The following is a 21,871-nucleotide window of genomic DNA, read 5'->3' as shown; positions in this document are numbered from 1 at the left end:
GAGATCAATATTTAAATTGAACAATGTAATCAAATACTAGTTGAGGTTATAAAATAAGGATAATCTGAAAAATTACTGAAAAACTAGAAAACATCTGGAATTTGCAAGCTCATGTCTCCATCAAATCTACAGTAGTATCTGCTTGTTCACTCTGTCCCCACATTCTTGTCCTGTTCATCATGAGTGAAATAGGCACAAATTTTCTATGGTATTTACACAGTAACCCAAAGTTTTTGTCTGTTTCTTTCATAGTAGAAGTGAAAGAATGCCGATTGATTTGTATACTTAGATTGCAATTTACTGTTTCAAGATAAAGTGAAATAGATAGACAGAAAGGTCCTTATCTTGTTCATTTACACAAAGCACAGGGGAGTATTAACCTCATTTGAAAGAATGTTACAAAGCAAGTTATGCATTACTGACCAACGCAGTGTGGTACTGACTGCCATCTTCCATCCTTGCACACGATTTCCTCTGCATCCTGAATTATATAATTGTCTTGACAGACAACAGATACTTTTTCTCCATCCTGATAATTTACCGTCGTTGCCATATTGTGAGCATTGGGAATCTGAGGTGGAGGTGGGCATGACTGCATTTGTACTTCTACAAATATGAAAATTAGATTTCGTGATGAAAATCACAAGTTAAAAATACTAAAGAGAAAGCCCAATAATAATGTACCATAAACGATCAAATAATAAGGTTATGCTTAAATATGTGATACTCTTCAGCTTGTAGAACGCTTTAATACATCACACGTGGTCTTAATGGTAGTATCTTCCTTTTATTCCTTCTGTGATAAATCGTGCATAATTTTTGTGTAACTCCTTTTAATTATTTCTAACCATTACGATGTACTAACTGAATCATCCACTCAGTAACAGGCACGAAATAAATACTGATATTAGGATGTTTTTACAGCTATCTATAATCAAATGTATTGTGATTGCATTAAAACCCGTATAAGATGTGGAATGGAAAATAATTAGCCAAAGGAAGAATTACACGTAGTTAATCAATTATTTGATACAGGTTCCTGGCCAAGACATGAATTAGATATGGTCACTAATGATTAACAGTGTGTCGTTTGAAGTTCAAAACTCTCTGGAGATACTGTTGACTAGGTTGCCGACACTGTTTAGAGATACACAGATGATGAAATGCACCCTGTTTAACGGATTAGACAGCCTGCCTTTAGGTCTATGACCAGCAAGGTGTACAAGATTCCTTTGCAAACTTGCGTTTGAGCTCCCATAAAGCAGAGATACCTCACATGTATCGTGGCAGTTCATAACCTGGAGACAAAGATGTCCTGTTCCACTGAGGGAAGACTCTGGAAGGCTAACCCTGGAGCCTTTTGGACCTCTCTGTGATACCTACATTTTGCTTTCTCCTGCCATGCGTTTATTTCATTAAAGACCTTATGTGGCTGTACATTGGGAAGTCCCCTGAGTCCTTCCAATTATCTGACACTTTGTATTCAATTCAGAGAAATTGTTGACGGAATAGAATTCATTCATGCTGACTAATATGGTCATATTTTCTATTTCTATCTTTAGACAGATGCAGGAGTATTTTATATTTAATCAAAAGTTGTTTTCTTATTTCTGTTTTCATTATCTTGGCATATTTTTTTCAATGTATTCTCAAGGATTTATTTTCTTCTATATATGCTGTTTAACCATTTTTGTCCTAATAATCTTAATTTGTACTTCCTCTTGATACATTTTGCCAGAGGTTGGTCTGGCAACTAAATCTCCCTAAAGGCAGAATCATTACTCTGCAAATCCTCTGTTTATGGTTTTTTTAAAAAGCTTCTTTGTATTTTTTGCATTGTATTTTATTTTTACATTTTAAAATTTTTTCTAATTATTATGTAGTCCTTTGAATAACAAATATACCACAAAAATGTTGTTAAAAGAGGATACATTTAAAAAAAAAAGAGGATACATTTATCTAAGAAAAAACTGAATATTTGTAAAGTAAGCAACAAAATTCTCGATAACTGATGAGTCAAAGAAGAAACCACAAGGAATACTAGGAAACATTTCACATAGAATTCAATGAAAATGAAATGTATATAAAAATTTTGAGACTTCTACAACAGTTTTAGAAGGGAAAAGGAAGTTAATCCTTAAAAGTAGGATGGTTTAAATCCAAGTTTTAGTTTTCTACCTTAAGAAATAGAAAAGTAAAATTAAAATCGAAGTAATTAGAAAAAACAACTTAAGCCCACAGAAGAGAGAAAATTGAGAAAGACATAGAAAAGAGAAAACAGAAAAAATGGTGAATGTTAATAAGGCTAAAAAATAGAAGAGAGAGTAATGGAGAAAATCGAGTGTTAAAACTGGTTATGTGGAAATGTTAATAAATTCAAGAAAAAAAAATCCAGGAAGAATAATCAAGATACAAGTAATAAGCATCAATGTTAAGAAAGAAATAAGAGCTATCTGCCAGAAACTATACAACTAAAAGGAAAATAGCACATGAAGGGAATACTAGAAACAACTGTACACCAATCAATTCGACAAACGAGAGATTTGTTGAAAAATACAACTTCCTTTCATTGATGAAAGACAGTAAGAAAATGGGAATATTTCATTACTTATTAAAGAAATGGAATTCTTCATCAAGAAAACTTCCAAAAAAGCAAATTATATGTCACACGACTTTGCACGTAAATTCTATCAATCATTTAAGGTAAAAATAATGAAATAATAAGTGTAATTACCTATATATATATTTATTTATGTATTTATACATATATTTGCAATTTGTTTTATGAGGCCACACTAATACTGATAACAAAACTTGGGAGAGGCATTAAAAGAAAAAGCATCTATAGATTAATATCTCCCATGATCACAGATGCAGAACTTCTTAAACTATGTCAGTAAATCAAGTATATGAAAATATAATAGAGTTAACTCTAGGAATGAGAGATTTGGTCAACATTCAAGAAGTTACATATATAATTCACTACATTAACAGAGATAAGTGAGCCATATTATCCTATCAAGAGATACGTAAAAAGCATTTAAAAATATCCAACATTGGTTGATCATAAAATTTCTCACTCAGCTAAATAAGACTAGAAGGAGTAGTTCCCTTAAACCGATAAAGGGCGTCTACAAAAATCCTAAAGTGACATTATGATTGTGGTAAAATGTTGAATACCCTCTCTCTGTGGTCAGGAATAGGACAAAGATGTGCATTCTTATCACTTCCTTTCAACAGTTTACTGGACATCTTAGCCAGTACGATAAGATAAAAAAAACCAAAATCAAAATAGACTGGCAAAAATAAAATCTTGTGGTAGCACTGATATAACTGCTTACAGAAAATTGCCACAAATCTACGAAGCAACACCTAAAATGAAAAATGCAGCTTAGTATAGTTTCAGACGATCCAATTAACATGCAGAAACCAAGCGTGAGGGCAAACACATAAAAAGATCCCAAACTCCTCTCCCACACACACTGAATCCATGGTACAATGGAGCAATCGCCTCTGAAAAAGACCTGAAAACCAGCTGAACGGCCCCTTCACAACAAACAGTAAAAGGGCCACTTTCAGGTGGGTAGGAGAGTCAGGAAGACAGTATATGGAACAAACCCCACCCCTGGCAGGGCTACACACATTCAGGAGGGATCTCACTGACCCAGAGCCTCTCCCTGAGGAGTAAGGGGTTTGTTTCCCACATTAACAACCCAAACCCTGGAATCTGCAGCAGGAAGATGAGCCCCCAAGATGTCTGGCTTTGAAAACCAACAGAGCTCATATCCCGGATATCTGAAGGGCTATCGAGAACTGAGATCCTTTTCTTAAAGAGCTTGCACCCAGACTCACTACCCCAGGCGACCAATGTGAAAGAACAGTTTGAGAAATACCTAGACATCTGAGAAGGGGATTCATTTGCTCGCCTTAAAGAATCTGCTTGAGGGGGGCATCTGTTAGGACTCTTTCTGGGACGGAGGTGCCGGCAGGTGCCATGTCTGCACTTTCCCTCTACCTTGATGGCACCAGTGGGTGCACTCCAGCCCAGGGCTCTCCTGTGGCTTCATCAAAGCGGGCAAGCGGGCCCCAGCCCTGCATTCTGCTGCCTCGCTAAAGGTGGCCAGCATGCTCAGCCCACGGAGGGCACACTCCTTTATCCCCAGACTCTAGTGGCCTGAGGGGCTTGCATTTCTGGGGCCTGCAACGCACTACAACAATCCGAGAGATAACTCTTGGTGGGCCACTACCTCCAGGGCACCACAAAGCAGCCTGAAACACAGCCCAGACTTTCTGGGGAAAAAGCCTAATTATCTGTCTTAGACTGGTAGCCTGAGGGGTGGACTTGAGATTTGCTGCACATCTGGGGGCCACCGAGGTGCCCTCAGGGAACGTGGACCAGGGGATGCCATCTTTGTGCTCTCCTCAGCCTCAAAGAAAACCAAATCACTATTTCTTAAAGATACCCGACCGGGCGTTAATTTGAGGCCATCAAGTTTCTGGGTGGGTTGTTTTATAGGGGACTGAAGCACTGATGCACTTAATATCTAGAAATGATGTTGTGGTTAGTTTCTAAATTCCCTTCCGGCTTCAAAGTTATTTGTAATAATAAATAGCTAAACATGTTTAAAAGATGCCCAAATACTGCTTTGGCAAGTTCGGAAGAAATAGAATAAGATTTTGAAAGTACTATAAACAAGAGCTTACCTGTGCAGGTTAGTTCAGGATCCCATCTTCCATTTATGCACGTTGAGTGTTTCTGTTCTAATTTTCCTCTACATTTGTAATTTATGTTCTCATTATGATCAAATTCGGTCTTAAATGGATTTACGTCACGTATAGTTAAGCTGTATTTACACTTCTGAAGTTCATCTGTTGCTAGAAAATGAAAATATTGCCTTGAAAAGACTACTTATAAGAATCAAAGCAGTTAATGCAGAACAATAGCTTAGACTCAATAGTATATCGAAATTAGAATTTATGCCCATAAGTCCCACCAACCAAGTCATTCCTGATCATATTGCATGTGATGGGCTATTTATTATGTCTCAACATAAGTCCTGTGTCCAGGCTTTGAAATTTCAGAGATAATGTCTGCCATAAATACAGCCTGCACTTTGGGGATTAGAAAAGCATTAAGAGGCTCACTTTTTTGGATGATTTACACACTGAACAGTCATCACCTGGTTAAATTTGGTCTCCTATTTATCTGTAGAAATAGAATATATGAAGCTGCTAGTTTAAATATCGTGTTTCAAAAAAATGAATATATTTTTTCACTTATGGTAATTTAATAAGCACATCTAAAATGTATTACGTAAAATGTGAACACTTAAGCAGATCTTTTGCATGATCACTAAAATGGGACAAATACTTGGACTAAGAAATTGGGTGCTTCAAGTCACGACCTGCTTACTGTATATACTCTTCCAATCTTTGAAAAACTATTTTGTACATCAGGTCAACCTATAATTCAATAATATTGCAAGAGTCAATTTTGTTTACTCTAATACAAGTATAACAACTTTTTATACAACTACATACTTCAAAAATTCAATGCAGCCCGGAGTACTTTGTCAAGCTGATAAAATATCAATTGATGTAGGTCTTTGGATTTTTTAATAAGTGCCCAAAGAAGTAATGATTTTGTAATACAATAAAAAATAAAACAAAGGGGAATAATTCAAAACACACTAGAGGCTGAAAATAAATTCTGGTTTTAGGGCTTGTCCTCAGTGTTGAGGAAGAGAAAACAAGGTTTTCTTCAGGTGATAGTAACTCACCCATAGTCAAAAGGAGTGGTAGTGGGTGTTGTCATGGTCCTATGATTGACTGGTTTCTGAAAGAAGTTCCTTGATTCTTACGAGAAAATAAACATTTTGAGAAGAGTGAAAAGCTAGACTAGCTAGAGGTACAAAATCAACATCGAGAGGAGAAAATTGGAGTAAGGTCTATGATAGTTAAAAGTGGATTATGGTAAACTTGAAGATAGGTCGAAGATTAACCTTGGAAAGGCAAACTCTGAGATCTAAAAAGACTAATAAATGAAATAGATGTTTTAGTATAAGAGTGAAAAGTTGAGAGTTTTCATGCCTGTTACAACCTTGGGTTTTCCCCCATATAAAATGAGGGGAAATCGTTTGTGGAGATAGAAGAGGACAAAGATGAAATTTGGTCTTGTAGGACTGGCAATACTTCTCATGGGAATGTGTCTAGCAAAAATGTAAGGATTAAAAAGCAACAAAACCTAATGGTTCATTCAACAAACTCCTATTTCATGTCTGCTGTGTGTTCACCAGTCCTTTGTATATTGGGAATACATCGTGAACAAAACAGGTGTCAATCTCTGCTCTCATGGAACATGAGCCTAAGCCCTACCTTCTCCTTGGAACAATTAATGCCTAGACATCTGGTGAATAAGTAAGATTGGACATCCAGGACTCTCTTCGAATGTAGGACCCAAGAAAACTGTAGGAAAGAACTCATTCCAAGGGAAAAAGGAAAAGGGCCCCCAATATTTTCCCAGCTAGTCATCAAAGACTTGGTCATCCAAAGGTCAGGATGATGCACGTACATCAACCAGAGTGAAGTCCAACAATCAGGTTTGTTTCCTGGCCCCACCCTGACTGCCTCCTTTGACTGCCTTATACTGCGACCCCAGAGGGTCTGCAGCTCACCCACCCTTTGGCACATTAAATGCTTGCTGCCGCATTTGAAACAGACTGGGAAATCCTTAGAAGCTTTGAGAGAGGCAAGATTCCTATAGGGATGTAGCAAGTGGGCACTTTCTTGACACTGTCTGTTTTCCAGGGCCTGAAAACAAGAGTGCCGCGTAAAATGAAAATGGGATTTATACAAATATGCTTCTATTTTCCTGGCGATTAATACTCAGATTTAAATCATATGAATAACTGTAAGTAAAATTTAGCTTCACACTTAAAAAGCATGTTAATTTCAGGGATAGAAAGGGTGATCAGACTCTCTTGCTAGTTTATATTTTTCCTTTGTAGATGATAAGCAATCATTATAATTTAAGACCTGACATTTTCAAGCATATATATAAATGTCAAAACTATGTTTGCAGATACAGTTTTTACAATAAAAATATTACATTTCATTGACCGTCTATTTGAGAAGGGTCTTCTCACCAATGCACTGAGGAAGTTGGGTCCATGATCCACTTATACATGTAATTGATTTCTGTCCAATCATTGTGAATCCTTCTCTGCAATTGAACTCCACTGAATCTCCATGGTGATAGGGAGGGTTAGAAGTCTGAACAGCGCAGCCATAATTAAGTTCTGGTATATCTCCACATGTAGTCTCCACCTCTGTGAAAATTTCAGAAAAATATGTTTACTTATAAAATGTAATTTATGTGTTTCTATAAATATAAAAGGTTGGTTTATTTTAAATATGAATATATTTTATACATTACCAATACAAATAGGCAAGTCTGTCCACTGTCCATCAACACACTGAATTTTATTAAAACCCTTCATCAGAAATCTAGGATTGCACACATATTCCACCAAATCGTTGTGTTCGTAGTTTTCTTTCTGTGTTTCTTTAACTTTCCCGTTAAGGAGTTGAGGAGGTGGAGAACACTGTTTTGTTTGCTCTACAGTAGAAAAATGTGTAAATAATGATCAAATTACCTATTTCACAACTTAAAAAACAATAAAATGGAGAGTTTTTTCTTTAATTTGTGTTATTTGTAATGTACTTTATTATCGCCTTCTTAAGCAATGAAAAACAAATAGTGCTTAAACAAGAAACATGTTTCCCAGTTCTTTTTTCAAAATTATTATTTTAGAAAGAGAGATAGAAGATAAGAAGGGAGAGGAGAAAGAGACAGAGTGAGAATCTTAAGCAGGCTCTATATGTTCAGCATGGAACCCGACATGGGGCTCGATCCCATGACCCAGGGATCATGACCTGAGCTGAAATCAGGATTCAGATGCTCAACCAACTGAGCCACCCAGGCACCGCAACCCAGTACTGTTAATTACACTGAACTAGTATATTGGAAGTATATTGAAACCCAGAAAACATGTTTAATAATCTAGATATTCTAGAGATGTATGCAAACCAATTAATAAATATGGTCATGTAAATGTTAACAATATTCATATGCCATGGAAAAAGTTTATCAAAACTGTTTGAAAAAAAAGTCATCATTTGAGGCTAGCATTTTATCAACATATTTTAACTTTGGTTAAGACATACATGTGATTGAATGGACTGAATTAACTATAAATTGCTTGAATATTGTTTAGACACTCGATGAAGGTTGAGGGAAGGCCCATGCCATACCAAGTGTCCAATATTAATAGTGGAATTGTAGTCAAAAGGAAAAGTAACAAACATTAAGGCATAACACATGTATCTATGGCTATTACCACTACATACATCATACTCTGGTTTCTCTTCACATCGTGTAAATCTTTAGCCTTTTACCACTATATATTTCAAGAAACAAGTGGAGATTAATTTCTTAAATAAGAAAATCTGAGATATCTACTACCCAACACATGTCCTGGCTTAATGAATTAGATTACAGACACACACACTTGAAGCCAACAGAAAATTAAGCGTGAGAGAAACAAAAACATAAAAATGTTGGTTTCAAAAATCCTATTTCTTGTTGTAGCAATTAGAAGATAAATATTCACCTTTACATGTTGGAAGATTAGGGGACCATCCAAAGTCGTAACACTGAACTGAATCTGGTCCAACTCTTTTAAGTCTTTGTCTGCAGAAGAATTTCAACACATCTCCGACTCTATATTTGTCTTCTTTGGGCTGAGTATTTAAGTTATCTTCTATTTCAGGAATCTTGCATTCTATTTCTATAAAAATGTTCAAATAATTTGGTGAGAATATAAAATTAATCATTGGCAAAGTAAATTTTATATGTGTCGTATAAAAATGAGGTGCTGGGTACTGCTTATACAGAGGAGCCACAGAAAATTTTACATATTAGGTTTTCTACGCCCTCTAAATTCATAGGGGACCCTGAGAAATATTAAGGCATTGAAGAGCAACATATGTACCCTGAAAATGTATTTGGAAGGTCAACTTGCTTACACTGGATCTGATTTTATAACTGACATTTATAAAATAAATGCTATATTATTTTGTACTCCCAAAACAGAAACATATTCTTTCACATTAAAAAAAAAAACCCTGATGCTACATTTTTAAAATTGCACTCAAATAAGATTAGGATTTTGTTTAATGTAAATATAATTGGACAACCAGAACACACAGGAGACATTTCTAACAGTTTCTAAGAAACTATTAAAATAGCTTAATTTATATTGATTATATTATATTAGTACAGAAATCAAACTGAAAAATGAAACAAAATAAGGAACCATGTTCAAAGCCAAATAGTTAGGCATATTCTAGGCATCCTCAGTATTTATGTAATACCCAATTATCTATTCTTATTAAACCTTTATACTATCTATTAAGAAATTATTGATTATTCTGATTCAATTTACGAATGTGTAAAATTATCCCTTCAAATTTGTCAAGTTTGTGACATTCGTGACATTCCCAAATAAAAATAAGCTAAATTCCTAAAATAAAGAGCTTCTCTCAGGGTCTGCAGAAATTAACACTCAAGGCAGAAGGTGTAAAAGCAGAAACTCAGGAGCAAAATAGCTGAGGAAATTGTAAGAAACTACAATTTTGGTTTTCATATAGCATACACTCAAAGAACCCAGTTTTAAATAATATGATAGCCTGCATTTAGAATAACAAAAATATTCTTTGTTTATAAACCTATCATGTATATGGCCCATAGGAAACACTGTGTTAAAGAGAGATAATGGTCCTTGGGCTTTCAAACACCCTCTTCTCCCAGGTTACAGTAAATCAGAAGAAGACACCTTGATTTTAATCATGACTTCTTAAAACTTAATTAATTATTTTTAGATGATTATTTGTTTTTGAGAGAGAGAGAGACAGAGTGTGAGTGGGAGGAGTGGAGAGAGAGAATGAGACACAGAATCTGAGGCAGGCTTCAGGCTCTGAACTGTCAGCATAGAGCCCCACATGGGGCTTACACCTGAGAACTGTGAGATCAGGACCTGAGCCAAAGTCTGAGGTTCAACCCACTGAGCGACCCAGGTGCCCCCAAAATGACTTTAAATAATGCAAATTTGTTCAAATTGGGATATCTTAAACATGTTTTGTTAATTTTGTTAGTCCTGAAAAAAAAAAATACCTGGAAAAATGGTACTTACCATAACATACTGGTTTATGAGACCAACCATCATTACCACACACTATTGAACCTGTGCGCCCATCTTGGCTTTTGTATCCATCGTGGCATTCATAGTCCAACGTGTCGTTGAGTTTAAACCACGTGCCACTGCTTTTGGCTTTGGCATTCTCAAATGCTGGCATCTCACAAGATTCTAATGCATAACAGAATTGAAGATTTCAATTCTAATATTATTTAATGGACAATGTAATTAAGTCTCATCCCAAGGAGGTAAAAAAAACCTTGATCAAGTAGCTTGTGCTAGTAAATTCAGTATCATATTAAGTTAAGAATACCAGTGATAAATCACTGTCTTCAAAGTTACTCGAAATGAAAAAATATGTTTCTACACAGCATTTTCCTTATCACTTAAACACTCTGAAAAAATTTTTCTACGAACACTTTTCTCAATCAGTTATACTTATGTGTTTATGCCATGCTTGTAATCAAATAGGCCATTACAGGTGCATCATATTTTAACTAGCAGAGAGGAATAGAATTTGGTGAACTAAGATGCCACATTCACTAGCAAGGTGACAAATATTCCAGACAAAACTGGATCAGTTGAATACGATTGGTTTTCAAAAATGCAAGTAAATTTTTAAACATTCTATAAAACTCTACTTTAAAACATCATAATTTCTAAAGCTCACATGCTGATTTTCTTCCCCAAATATTTTCCTAATGGCTGTTCATTTTTCTAAACTTACCAAGATTGAATGGAGAGATAACTATTTTTATTATTAGTTATAAGACAGTAAAATGTTAAAAGTTTTAATTTTTGCTACAGTGTGTTCATAAAGATTAGGTAATTCATCTCAAATTTTATGCTGTGTTACAGAGCCAGCTACCTTAAAGCTTTAAAAAACAAAGCAAAACTATACTAGTGAAGAGAGACAGTGTGTTTCTCTTCCATAGTAAGTATTACAATGGATAACTAACTAACATTCAGTATAAAATGACTTTATATGGGAGCCACTTTTATCATTTTTTTTTGTGGCTAGTGCCCATAGTAAGCATGGAAATTGAAAAAAATAAGGAAATGAAAACAGTACAAATGGATATTCAAATATCCACTTCCTTTAAAGTGAATATGTAAATATCGGTTCAAAACTATCACTGTGTAGCTTTGGAGTATAAGATAAACTGAGGAAACTGTTCATAGAAATCTTCATAAACATCCAGGGACAGGGAAATGTTTCAACACAGCTGTATTTGGCACCATCTAGCAGTATTCCTTCTCCACTAACTAGATGTTTATGAACATTTTCTAAAGGAGAGGATTTTTAAAGTGGGCTACCCTGGAATGTCAACCATAAACTCCATACTTTAATTAAAATTCTGCACTATGGACCCACATCTTCACTTACAAACATTACTTTCATGTCTAGAAACAAAGATTCTGTCATCAAAGTCTGATCACCTAAAAGCAGGAATAGGCACAAATATATTTTGCCAGCCAAAAGTAAGTGAGTTTCCAGGAGAATACACATAAGGCTCCCTGACTCGTTTCCAAATCACAGGATATTTTAAAATGGAAAATAACAGGGGCTCCTGGGTGGCTCGGTCGGTTAAGCGTCTGACTTCAGCTCAGGTCATGATCTCATTGTCCGTGAGTTCGAGCCCCGCGTCGGGCTCTGTGCTGACTGCTCAGAGCCTGGAGCCTGTTTCGGATTTTGTGTCTCCCTCTTCTTTCTGCCCCTCCCCTGTTCATGCTCTGTCTCTCTCTGTCTCAAAAATAAATAAACGTTAAAAAAATTTTTTTTAAAAATAAAGTGGAAAATAACGTAAACTGAATGATGTCCTGCTACTACACTGTATAAGTGATTACTCTTAAAGGCAAAAAATTACATCTGTTTTCATTTATCTTTTCAAATGGGAATCATGTCAACCCCTCCCCCCAGAAAAGAATTCACTTAGAGTAAACTTTTGTTCAATAGCCATCAGCATAATGAATAGGAACATAATAAATTACTCACTAATACATGTGGGTTGAGGTGACCATCCACTTTTCAGACATGTAACGGGTCCTGAAGTTTTACCATCTGGTGTTACATATCCTGGTTTACATTGATACTGTGTTTCTTTATTTAAGGAATATGTAGGTTCATATTCAGAAAAAAATCCATTTTGAATTGTTATCTCTGATTTTGAACATGTTTCTGAAAGGCAGAAAGTATAAGGAAAAGAGAAGCATATAAATAAACATTTTTATAAAGATTCACTGTAACAACACAAAAATAAGGAGTCATTTACAAATGAAAACCGGGAAAAATCTGAATCATCCAAATTCCTGGGACAGAAAAAGTAAGCGACAAAGATACTAAATCAAAATAGTTCATTAATTTTTTCTCTTTGGAATGAAGCGACATTTAGAATACCCAGAATCCCTTCTAGGAAATTATTATGAATCTGTTTGTCTAATGGATCTGGAATCCTACAGTGTGTCAGAGGTGTACCGGCAATAGGTCCTTTCCAGGCACTTGTTTTAAATATTGCCAACGCGGGGTCTCCTAAGCAACTCCAGTACTCAATTGGGGTATCCGAGATCAGGTGACGATCTCAGAGAAACTGCCACCGTAGCTACCACAACTCTGAGAATCTGCAATGTTTGTCATCATAATTGGGTGCTTAAAACCATATGGATACGTGGAGTTCAATGAGTATGACACAGATCAGCACGTTCCTTCATGTTCTGAGACCAAAATGATGATTCCTCAAATTATGTGTAACGTGACTTAAAACAATAAACAAGACTTCTGTCATGTACAAAGTCTTCACAAAGTTCAGCTTTAGTTTTTAAATAACCCATGGATAAAGAAGAAATCAGAAGAGAAAATATGAGCTATATATTTTTTCATAATTGGTAATTTTATTCCTTCACTTGGGGTGCCTAGTACACTGGAAATGGGATACTAGGAATATTAAACACTCAGGATAAGGAGTAAAGTACATAATCTTATTTATTTATTAAAAAATTTTTTTAAGTTTATTTTTGAGAGAGAGAGGGAGATAAGAGTGTGAGCGGGGGAGAGTCAGAGAGAGAGGGAGACACAGAATCTGATGCACGTTCCAGGCTCTGGGCTGTCAGCACAGAGACCAATGTGGGACTTGAACTCCCATACCATGAGATCATGACCTGAGCCAGAGTTGGATGCTTAATCCCTGAGCAACCCAGATGCGCCTGTAATCTTTTTGTTTTTAAAACATTAAATCTTTTGAATTGAATTATAAGAAAAATATTTTACATGAAAGTTTGTGAGATGATAATAACATAGTCTGAGAGGAAATTTTACTGTTTTATACATATAATAGAAAAGAATACAGAATGAAAATCAATCATCAGAAAAAGAAAAGCAAACAAAACCCAACATACATATAAATTTGAAAAAACATAATAGTGTTAGTGAGATGATGGAATAGGGTGTTTTGTTTACACATTATTTGATTTATTTCTGTTCTAATCTTTAGTATTTCCTCCCTTCTTCTAAATTTGGGCTTAGTTTGCTCTTTTTCTAGTTCCTTGAGCTATAAACTTAGGTTGTTTATATACAATCTGCTATGTCAAGCTAAATTTTTTATGTTTATTTGTTTATTTTGAGAGAGAGAGAGAGCACACACACACACACACAAGTGCACATGTGCAAGCAAGGCAAAGAGAGAGAGAGGGAGAGAGGGAGAGGGAGAGAGGGAGAGGGAGAGGGAGAGGGAGAGGGAGAGGGAGAGGGAGAGGGAGAGGGAGAGGGAGAGGGAGAGGGAGAGAAACCCAAGCAGGCTCTGTGTTGTCAGCTCAGAGTCCTACTGCGATGCTTGATCTCAAGAACCCAATCGTGAGATCATGATCTGAGTCAAAATCAAGAGTTGAACACATAACTAACTGATGGAGCCACCCAGGCGCCCTGATCTTCTTTGTTAATGTAGACATTTATCATTAAAAATTTCCCTCTTTGCACGGCTTTTGCAACATCTCTGAATTTTGTTACACTGTTTTTGTTTTTATTTGTCTCAAAATATTTTTAAAAATTCTCTTGCTCTTTCCTCTTTGACCCTATTGTTGCTTGAGAGTGTATTTTCTTTCCACGTATTTGTGAATTTTCCCATTCTAGTTTTACCCCATTGTGACTGAAAAAGGTAGCATATACAATCTTTCATGTGCAGTAGAATGTACTCTTTCACTGTTAGGTTGAAAATTCCATATATATCTATTAGGTCCAAAAATGTTTATATTGTGGTTCAATTCTTCAACTTCTTTCTTGCCTTTCTGTGTTGTATTTATTGTTCCAAGGGAGGTATTAAAGTCTCCTAATATTACTGTATTGCTGTCAATTTCTCCTCTTCACATCTGTCCATATTGCTTTATATATTTATGAATTCCAATGTTGGTTCCACATCTGTTGAAAATTGTTACCATTTTCCTGATGAATGGACTCATTATTATTATTATATAACGATCTTCGTCTCTAGAGACAGTTTGATTAAGTCAGTTATTTTTTCTGATAGAAGTATAGTCACTCCATCATTCTTTGGTTGCCATTTGCATGAAATATCTTCTTCCATTCCTTCACTTTAGCCTATTGTGTCTTTAAATCTAAAGTGATTTCTTGGTTATTTTATTTTAAATCATTCAGGTACTCATTCCTTTTAATAGGTAAATTTAAATGATGTATATTTAAGGAATTACTGGTAGGTGAACACTTACTATTAACATGTGGCTAATTGTCTTCTGTTTTGCATCTGTTTGTTTCAATTTGCTCCTCTTTTGATGACTTCCTTTGTTATTTGATTATAGTTTACAGTTATTTACTTTGATTCTTATTATGCAGTACATTAGATCTCCAGAATTATTTATAACTGAAGGCTTACACTCTTGGACCAGCATCCACACCCACCACCGGTACAGAACTTCCATTCTACATTCTGCTTCTATGAATTTGATGTTTTCTTTTTTCTTTTTTGATTTCATATAGAAGTTTTATCATGAAGTATTTGCTATCTCTGGATTATTACACTTAACGTATTGTCCTCTAGGTTCAACCATGTTGTTGTGAATATCAAGATTTTCTTCTTTCTCATGGCTGAATAATACTCTATTGTGTGCGTATATATATATATATACACACACACATATCTATATCTATATCTATATCTTCCTTATCCATTCATTTATCAGTGGATCCTAAGAAGGGTCCATTCCCAGTGTGCAGCTCCACATGGGACTTGATCTCAAGACCGAGATCATGACCTGAGCTGAATCAAGAGTCTGATGCTTAACCAACTGAGCCACCCAGGAGCCATGTTCCTCAGTCTTGAATGTCTTCATCCCTGGCATCCTTATTTCCATGACTCCCATCTAACCTTCAAAGCCTACCCAAGATGCCATCGTGACCCTGACAGATTTGGCTCTCTTCATTCCACCTCTTACAAACAAACTCCCCAACCCAATCCCACTCCAGACTTTCATTCCAATTTGGAATTCTTGTCTCCTCTAAATGATCCTGTAGTCTCTCTTTTGCTTGCCTCCATCACAATGCTTTATATAGTAAAATACAATATGTTGATGAAATACAATAATCATTCCTTTTGTTTTCCCCACTAAATAGCCTTTTGGTAAATGCTAGTCCTAATGCCTGGCACTTAGCAGGCACTTAGCAGTCACTTAAAAAGTGACCATTGGATGGGCAAATAAATGAATGAAAGAATGAATGGATGAATATGAAGCTCTTTTGGAACCTTTCCATTATATCCGCAGATTGCAGGCAACCCATGGGAAGAGCACAGTGGACGGTAACCAATGTAAAAGGTAAGACATGAGAACATATGTGCAGTGATCTCAAAGCTCTACTGCATGAACCCAAGAAACTCTGCTATCTGTAACTCCATTGTACCTCTTGTCTACATGTCTTAATTTTGAATTTATGCCATAATTTTGAAGTCAGGAATCATTTTAATTTTGTTCAAAAAGGCTTTTGGGAGCCTTTGAAGGAACAAGTCTATAATCACTTTCCTATCTATTACATTTTTGGTCAACATGGTTTGAGAAACTTGGCTCTCTCAGTTAAAATGTCCAAACACATAAAAGTGCTTTCAAATATTTTTACCCCTTTCCTTTTGTTCTTTTTTTGTGATTTTTTCCTAAAATATAGCACTTTTTACCTCAATTACATCATCTCTTATTTATGCACCATATTCTGAAACTAGTTAAAGTTGTTAAGATATGGGTAAAGTGCACATCAGGTAAGTGAGCACAGGATAGACTGGTTGGGAAAATCTTACATCCTGCACTGGTAGGGGATGGTGTGTGGGGTGAGGGGGGAGGCATAACTGGGATGAAGGAAAAGTGCAAAGGTTGTAGAACAATGAGGGATTGAGCAAAGAAAAGTGGATCGATGTAGACTTTGGCAGAAGCCCTAGCAATCAAAGGCCAAAGATGAAGAACCTACTAATTTATGTGTCATTGGGGGACTTAGTTTCAGCTAAGAACAATTTCAGCAATACTTAGTAATTCAGTTCTAGTTTAACATTATATGCAGGCAGGAGAGTAGCATATGGATTCTCTAGATATGTCTACATTAAAAATAAGGCTTGCTGTTGCACACCTCTGCCTCTTGTGACACTACTAGGGCATCTGCTCTGACCCTTCTCATGGCGCTCACTGTCAACCTTCACCCATCAGATCTCCCCTCCCCAGGGCCACCTCACCTTCCAGAGTTCCTTAGTCCCCTTCTTCACCCTCATCATCCGTTTCTACCTTTCCTCACTGAAATTGTAATAGAGAACTTTTCAGCTTACAATGATTCACAGTAAACTGCAGTAAATACTATTGGATTTTACTATTCTAAAGTATTTATTCACAGTGTTTGTTATTCCACATAAATTTCAGGTTTGTTGAACCTAGTAATATCAATACATTTCTTTTTTTCTTTTTTAAAAAACATTTTCTTTTTTCTTTTTTTTAAAATAGAATTTATTTTTTTAATGTTCATTTATTTATTTTGAGAGAGTGCAAACAGTGGAGGGGGAGAGGGGGAGAGGGGGAGGGAGGGAGAGGGAGAGGGAGAGGGAGAGGGAGAGGGAGAGGGAGAGGGAGAGGGAGAGGGAGAGGGAGAGAGAGAGAGAGAGAGAGAGAGAGAGAGAGGATCCCAAGCTGGCTCCCAGTTGTCAGCACAGAGCCTGCTGTGGGGCTCAATGCCACAAACTGTGAGATCATGACCTGAGCTAAAATCAAGAGTCAGATGCCTAACCTACGGAGCCACCCAGGTGCCCCTACTACATTTCAAAGAAGAGAGGATACTGAAGGCAGTTGGGCCACTGCACAACTTTAAATCACACCATATAGGTAAACATCACACAACTATTTCTAAAAACTGGAGTTTTCTTGACAGCAGAAGGCGAAATCCTATTTATCATATTGGCATTGAAACACAGAGTTCAGGATTAAACGCCACTGCCTTAAGTTTTCTGGATTACATAAGTATGTATAACATTCATACACATCTTTATAAAATAGTACTTTTAATTAATTTATAAATAATTCTTACGATTGATAATGTCAATTTTTTTTTCCATTTGAGGGTTAACTCTAAAATTGGAAACCATCTTGTAGTTGAAACAATATACAAAAAATTGTTTTACTTTGTTTTCTGATAGAAGAGAATCTCTCTAGCTTTGATCTATATTTTACTCCTGAAAGATTATTTTTGGCCCTTGAAACCTCCAGAATTAGGTAACACCCACATCTCATGAAAACTTATTTTAATTTCTCTTTCTGATAGTTCATTATTAGTGTTCAGAAATACAGCAGATTTTTGTATATTGATTTTGTATCCTACAACTTTACTGAATTCATTTATTAATTCTAACAGGTTTTGTTGTTGTTGTTGTTGTTGTTGTTGTGGAGTCTTTAGTGTTTTCCCTAAAGAATACATCATATGCACACAGAGCTAATTTTACTTCTTTATTTATTTTTTATTTTTATGTTTTACATTTATTTATTTTTGAGAGACAGAGAGAGACAGAGCACAAGTCGGGGAGGGCAGAGAGAGAATGAGACACAGAATCTGAAGCAGGCTCCAGGCTCTGAGCTGTCAGCACAGCACCCAATGTAGGGCTCGAACCCACGAACCGTGAGATCATGACCTGAGCATAAGTCGGACGCTTAACCGACTGAGCCACCCAGGTGCCTCTTTACTTCTTTATTTCTTATTTGGATACATTTTATTTCCCTTTTTCAACACTGATGAGAGTGGGTATCTTTGTATTTTTCCTGATCCTTGGGGAAAGCTTTTAGCTTTTCATCAAATGTGATGTTAGTTATGGGCTTCTTATTTATGGTCTTCATTATGTTGATGTACATTTCTTCAATACCTAATTGTTGTCAGTTTTTATCATAAATGGATGTTGAATTGTGCCAAATGCTTTTTGTGTATCTATCTGGATGATTATATGATTTTTACCTTTAATTTTGTTAATGTGCTATATCATATTACTGATTTAAATCTGTTGAATCACCCTTGAGTCCCATAGATAAACCCAACTTCATCATGGTGTGTGAATCTTTTAATGTGCTATTGAATTCAGTTTGTTAACATTTTGTTGAGCATTTCAATATTTATGTTTATCAGTGATGTCGGGTATAATTTTTTTTGTAGCATCCTTGTCTGGTTTTGGTATTAAAGTTAATCTATTTTTGGAAGTGCTCTCCCTCAAAATTTTGGAGTTTTTAAATAAAAATTGGTATTAAATCTTCTGTTAATTACCAGTGAATACTTCTGTTCCCAGACTTTTCTTTGAGGAGATATATTAAATTAATTATTCAGTGTTGTTACTTGTCACTGGTTTGTTCAGATTTTCCATTTCTTAATGGTTTTGTCTTGTCAGTTTTATATTTCCAGGAACTTATCCATTCTCTGTCATCCAATTTGTCAGTGTGTAATCATTTATGGTGGTCTCTTATGAACATTTGCATTTCTGTGATATCAGTTGAATATCTTCAATTTCATTTCTATTTTATTTATGCGGTCTCTCGTTTTAATTAGTTAATCAGCTTAGGTTTGTCAATTTTGTCTACATTTTGAAAAAGGTAGGTATCTATTTTGTTGACTTTTTGGTCTTTATTTCGTATATTTCTGCTCTGATTTCTGTTATTTCCTTCTTTCTGCTAATTTTAGGCTTAGTTTTTTCTTCTTTTCCAAGTTTTTTAATGAAAAAAATTTCATTTTATTTGTTAGACATCACAAGTCAGGGTAGGGAGGGGTAGGAGAGAGAGAATCTGAAACAGTCTCTACCCTCACGTGCGGAGCACTATGTGGGGTACAAGCCCATGATCCTGGATCATCGCCTGAGCAGAAATCAAGAGTTGGACACTCAACCAACTCAGCTACCCAGGTACCCCCTTCTTTTACTAGCTTTTTGATGTATACAGTTTGATTGTATATTTGAGATCATTTCTTTTTTTACTGTAGGCATGTATTACTAGAAACACCTCCCACAGAAGTGCCTTTGTATGTGAAGCAGGTTTTTCTTTCTTGTTGCTTTCAAAATTCTTTGTACTGTATTTTTTTTCTAGATTGACTGTATGTATGTATGTATTTAAGTTTTCATTTTAACACCGGTTGGCTGACATACAGTGTTATATTAGTTTCAGGTATGCAGTATAGTGATTCAACAATTCCATACATCACCTAGTGCTCATAGTGACAAGGATACTCTTTCATCTCCATCACCTATTTCACCCATCCCCTCTGCCCGCTTTCTCCCCTCTGGTAACTATCATATTGTTCTCTACACTTAAGAGCCTTTTTTTTTTTTTTTTTTTTTTTGGTCCCTCTCTCTCTCTCAAATTTCCTCCCTTTGCTCATCTGTTTTGTTTCTTAAATCCCACATATGACTGAAATCATATGGTATTTGTCTTTCTCTGACAGACTTATTTTGCCTAGCATTATACTGTCTAGTCCATCCAAGTTGTTGCAAATGGCAAGATTTCATTCTTTTTTACGGCTGAATAACAGTCCATTTATCTTTATCTATTCACCAATTGGTAGACACTTAGGCTGCTTCCATATCTTGGTTATTGCAAATAATGCTGCAATAAAGATAGGGGTGCGTGTATCCCTTTGAATTAGTGCTTTTGTATTCTTTGGGTAAATACCCAGGAGTGTGATTGCTGGATATTACAGCGATTCTATTTTTAACCTTTTGAGGAACCTCCATACTATTTCCCAGAGATGCTGCACCAGTTTGGATTCTTGCCAACAGTGCAAGAGGGTACCCCTTTCTCCACATCCTCACCAACACCTGTGAGGTGACATCTTATTGTTTTTTTGGTTTGTATTTCTCTGATGATAAGTGCTAATGAGTATCATTCATGTGTCTATTGCCCATCTGTATGTCTTCTTTGGAGCAATATCCGTTCATGTCTTCTACCCATTTTTCATTGGATTATCAGGTTTTGGGGTGTTGAGTTTTAGAAGTTCTTTATATATTATGGATACTACCCTTTACCAGACATGTCATTTGTAAATATCATCTCCCATTCCATAGGTTGCCTTTTAGTTCTGTTGATTGCTTCCTTTGTTGTGCAGAAGCTTTGTAGTTTAATGTAGTCCCAATAGTTTCTTCTTTTTTGCTTTTGTTTCCCTTGCCACAGGTGATCTATCTAGAAAGCTGTGGCTGATGTCAGAGAAGTGACTGCCTGTACTCTCTTCCAGGAATTTTTATAATTTCAGGTCTCACATATAGGTCTTTAATCCAGTTTGAATTTATTTTTGTGTATGGTGTAAGAAAGTGGTTCAGTTTCATTCTTTTGCATGTTGCTGTGGAGTTTCCCCAACATCGTTTGTTGAACAGAATGTCTTTTTCCCACTGGATATTCAATCCAGCTTTGTTAAAAATTAATTGAGTGTATAATTGTAGGTTTATTTCTGGGTTTTCCATTCAGTTCCATTGATCTATGTGTCTATTTCTGCCCCAGTACCATATGCTCTTGATCACTATCTCTGTAATATTAATTTGAAGTCCAGAATTATGATGCCTCCAGCTTTGCTTTTCTTTTTCAAGATTGATTTGGCTAACCAGGGCCTTTTGTGGTTCCATACAAATTTTAGGCTTGTTTGTTCTAGGTCTATAAAAAATGTCGTTGGTATTTTGGTAGGGGTTGCATTGATTGTGCAGATTGCTTTGGGTTTTGTAGACATTTTAACGATATTTGTTCTTCCAGCCCATGAACATGGGATGCCTTTCCATTTTCTTTGTGTTGTCTTCAACTTCTCTTATCAGTGTTCTATAGTTTTCAGAGTACAGATCTGTCACCTCTTTGGTTAGGTTTATTCCTAGGTAGTTTATTATTTTTATTGCAATTGTAAATGGGACTGTTTTCTTAATTTGTCTTTCTGCTACTTTATTATTGTTATACAGAAATGCAACAGATTTCTGTGCATTGATTTTGTATCCTATAGCTTTCCTGAATTCACTTCAGTTCTAGCACGTTTTGGTGGAGTCTTTTGGGTTTTCTGTATAAAATATTATGTCATGTGCAAATAGTGAAAGGTTTACTTCTTCCTTACCGAGTTGAATGCCTTTTATTCCTTTTTGTTCTAGTTG

The 21,871-nt window shown here is 35.8% G+C and overlaps 1 protein-coding gene across 1 annotated transcript in view; it reads right to left on the bottom strand.

Annotated features, from left to right (window-relative positions):
* The window catches only part of LOC109257729 (complement factor H-like), a 37,045-nt gene that overhangs the window by 10,186 nt on the left and 4,988 nt on the right, over nucleotides 1–21,871 (bottom strand). The window contains exons 5-11 of the mRNA XM_053909483.1: nucleotides 12,253–12,435; nucleotides 10,254–10,427; nucleotides 8,673–8,849; nucleotides 7,436–7,618; nucleotides 7,146–7,328; nucleotides 4,705–4,875; nucleotides 424–606 (exon numbers count right to left, since the gene is read on the bottom strand). Coding sequence (XP_053765458.1) covers nucleotides 424–606; nucleotides 4,705–4,875; nucleotides 7,146–7,328; nucleotides 7,436–7,618; nucleotides 8,673–8,849; nucleotides 10,254–10,427; nucleotides 12,253–12,435 — 1,254 coding nt within the window. The remainder of the gene's footprint in view (nucleotides 1–423; nucleotides 607–4,704; nucleotides 4,876–7,145; nucleotides 7,329–7,435; nucleotides 7,619–8,672; nucleotides 8,850–10,253; nucleotides 10,428–12,252; nucleotides 12,436–21,871) is intronic.

Source organism: Panthera pardus, unplaced genomic scaffold, assembly GCF_024362965.1.
Source record: "Panthera pardus isolate Hobbes unplaced genomic scaffold, ASM2436296v1 HiC_scaffold_21, whole genome shotgun sequence".
NCBI classification, from domain to species: domain Eukaryota; kingdom Metazoa; phylum Chordata; class Mammalia; order Carnivora; family Felidae; genus Panthera; species Panthera pardus.
Note: the sequence above shows the minus strand (reverse complement) of the source record. Positions and strands in the feature narration are given on the sequence as shown.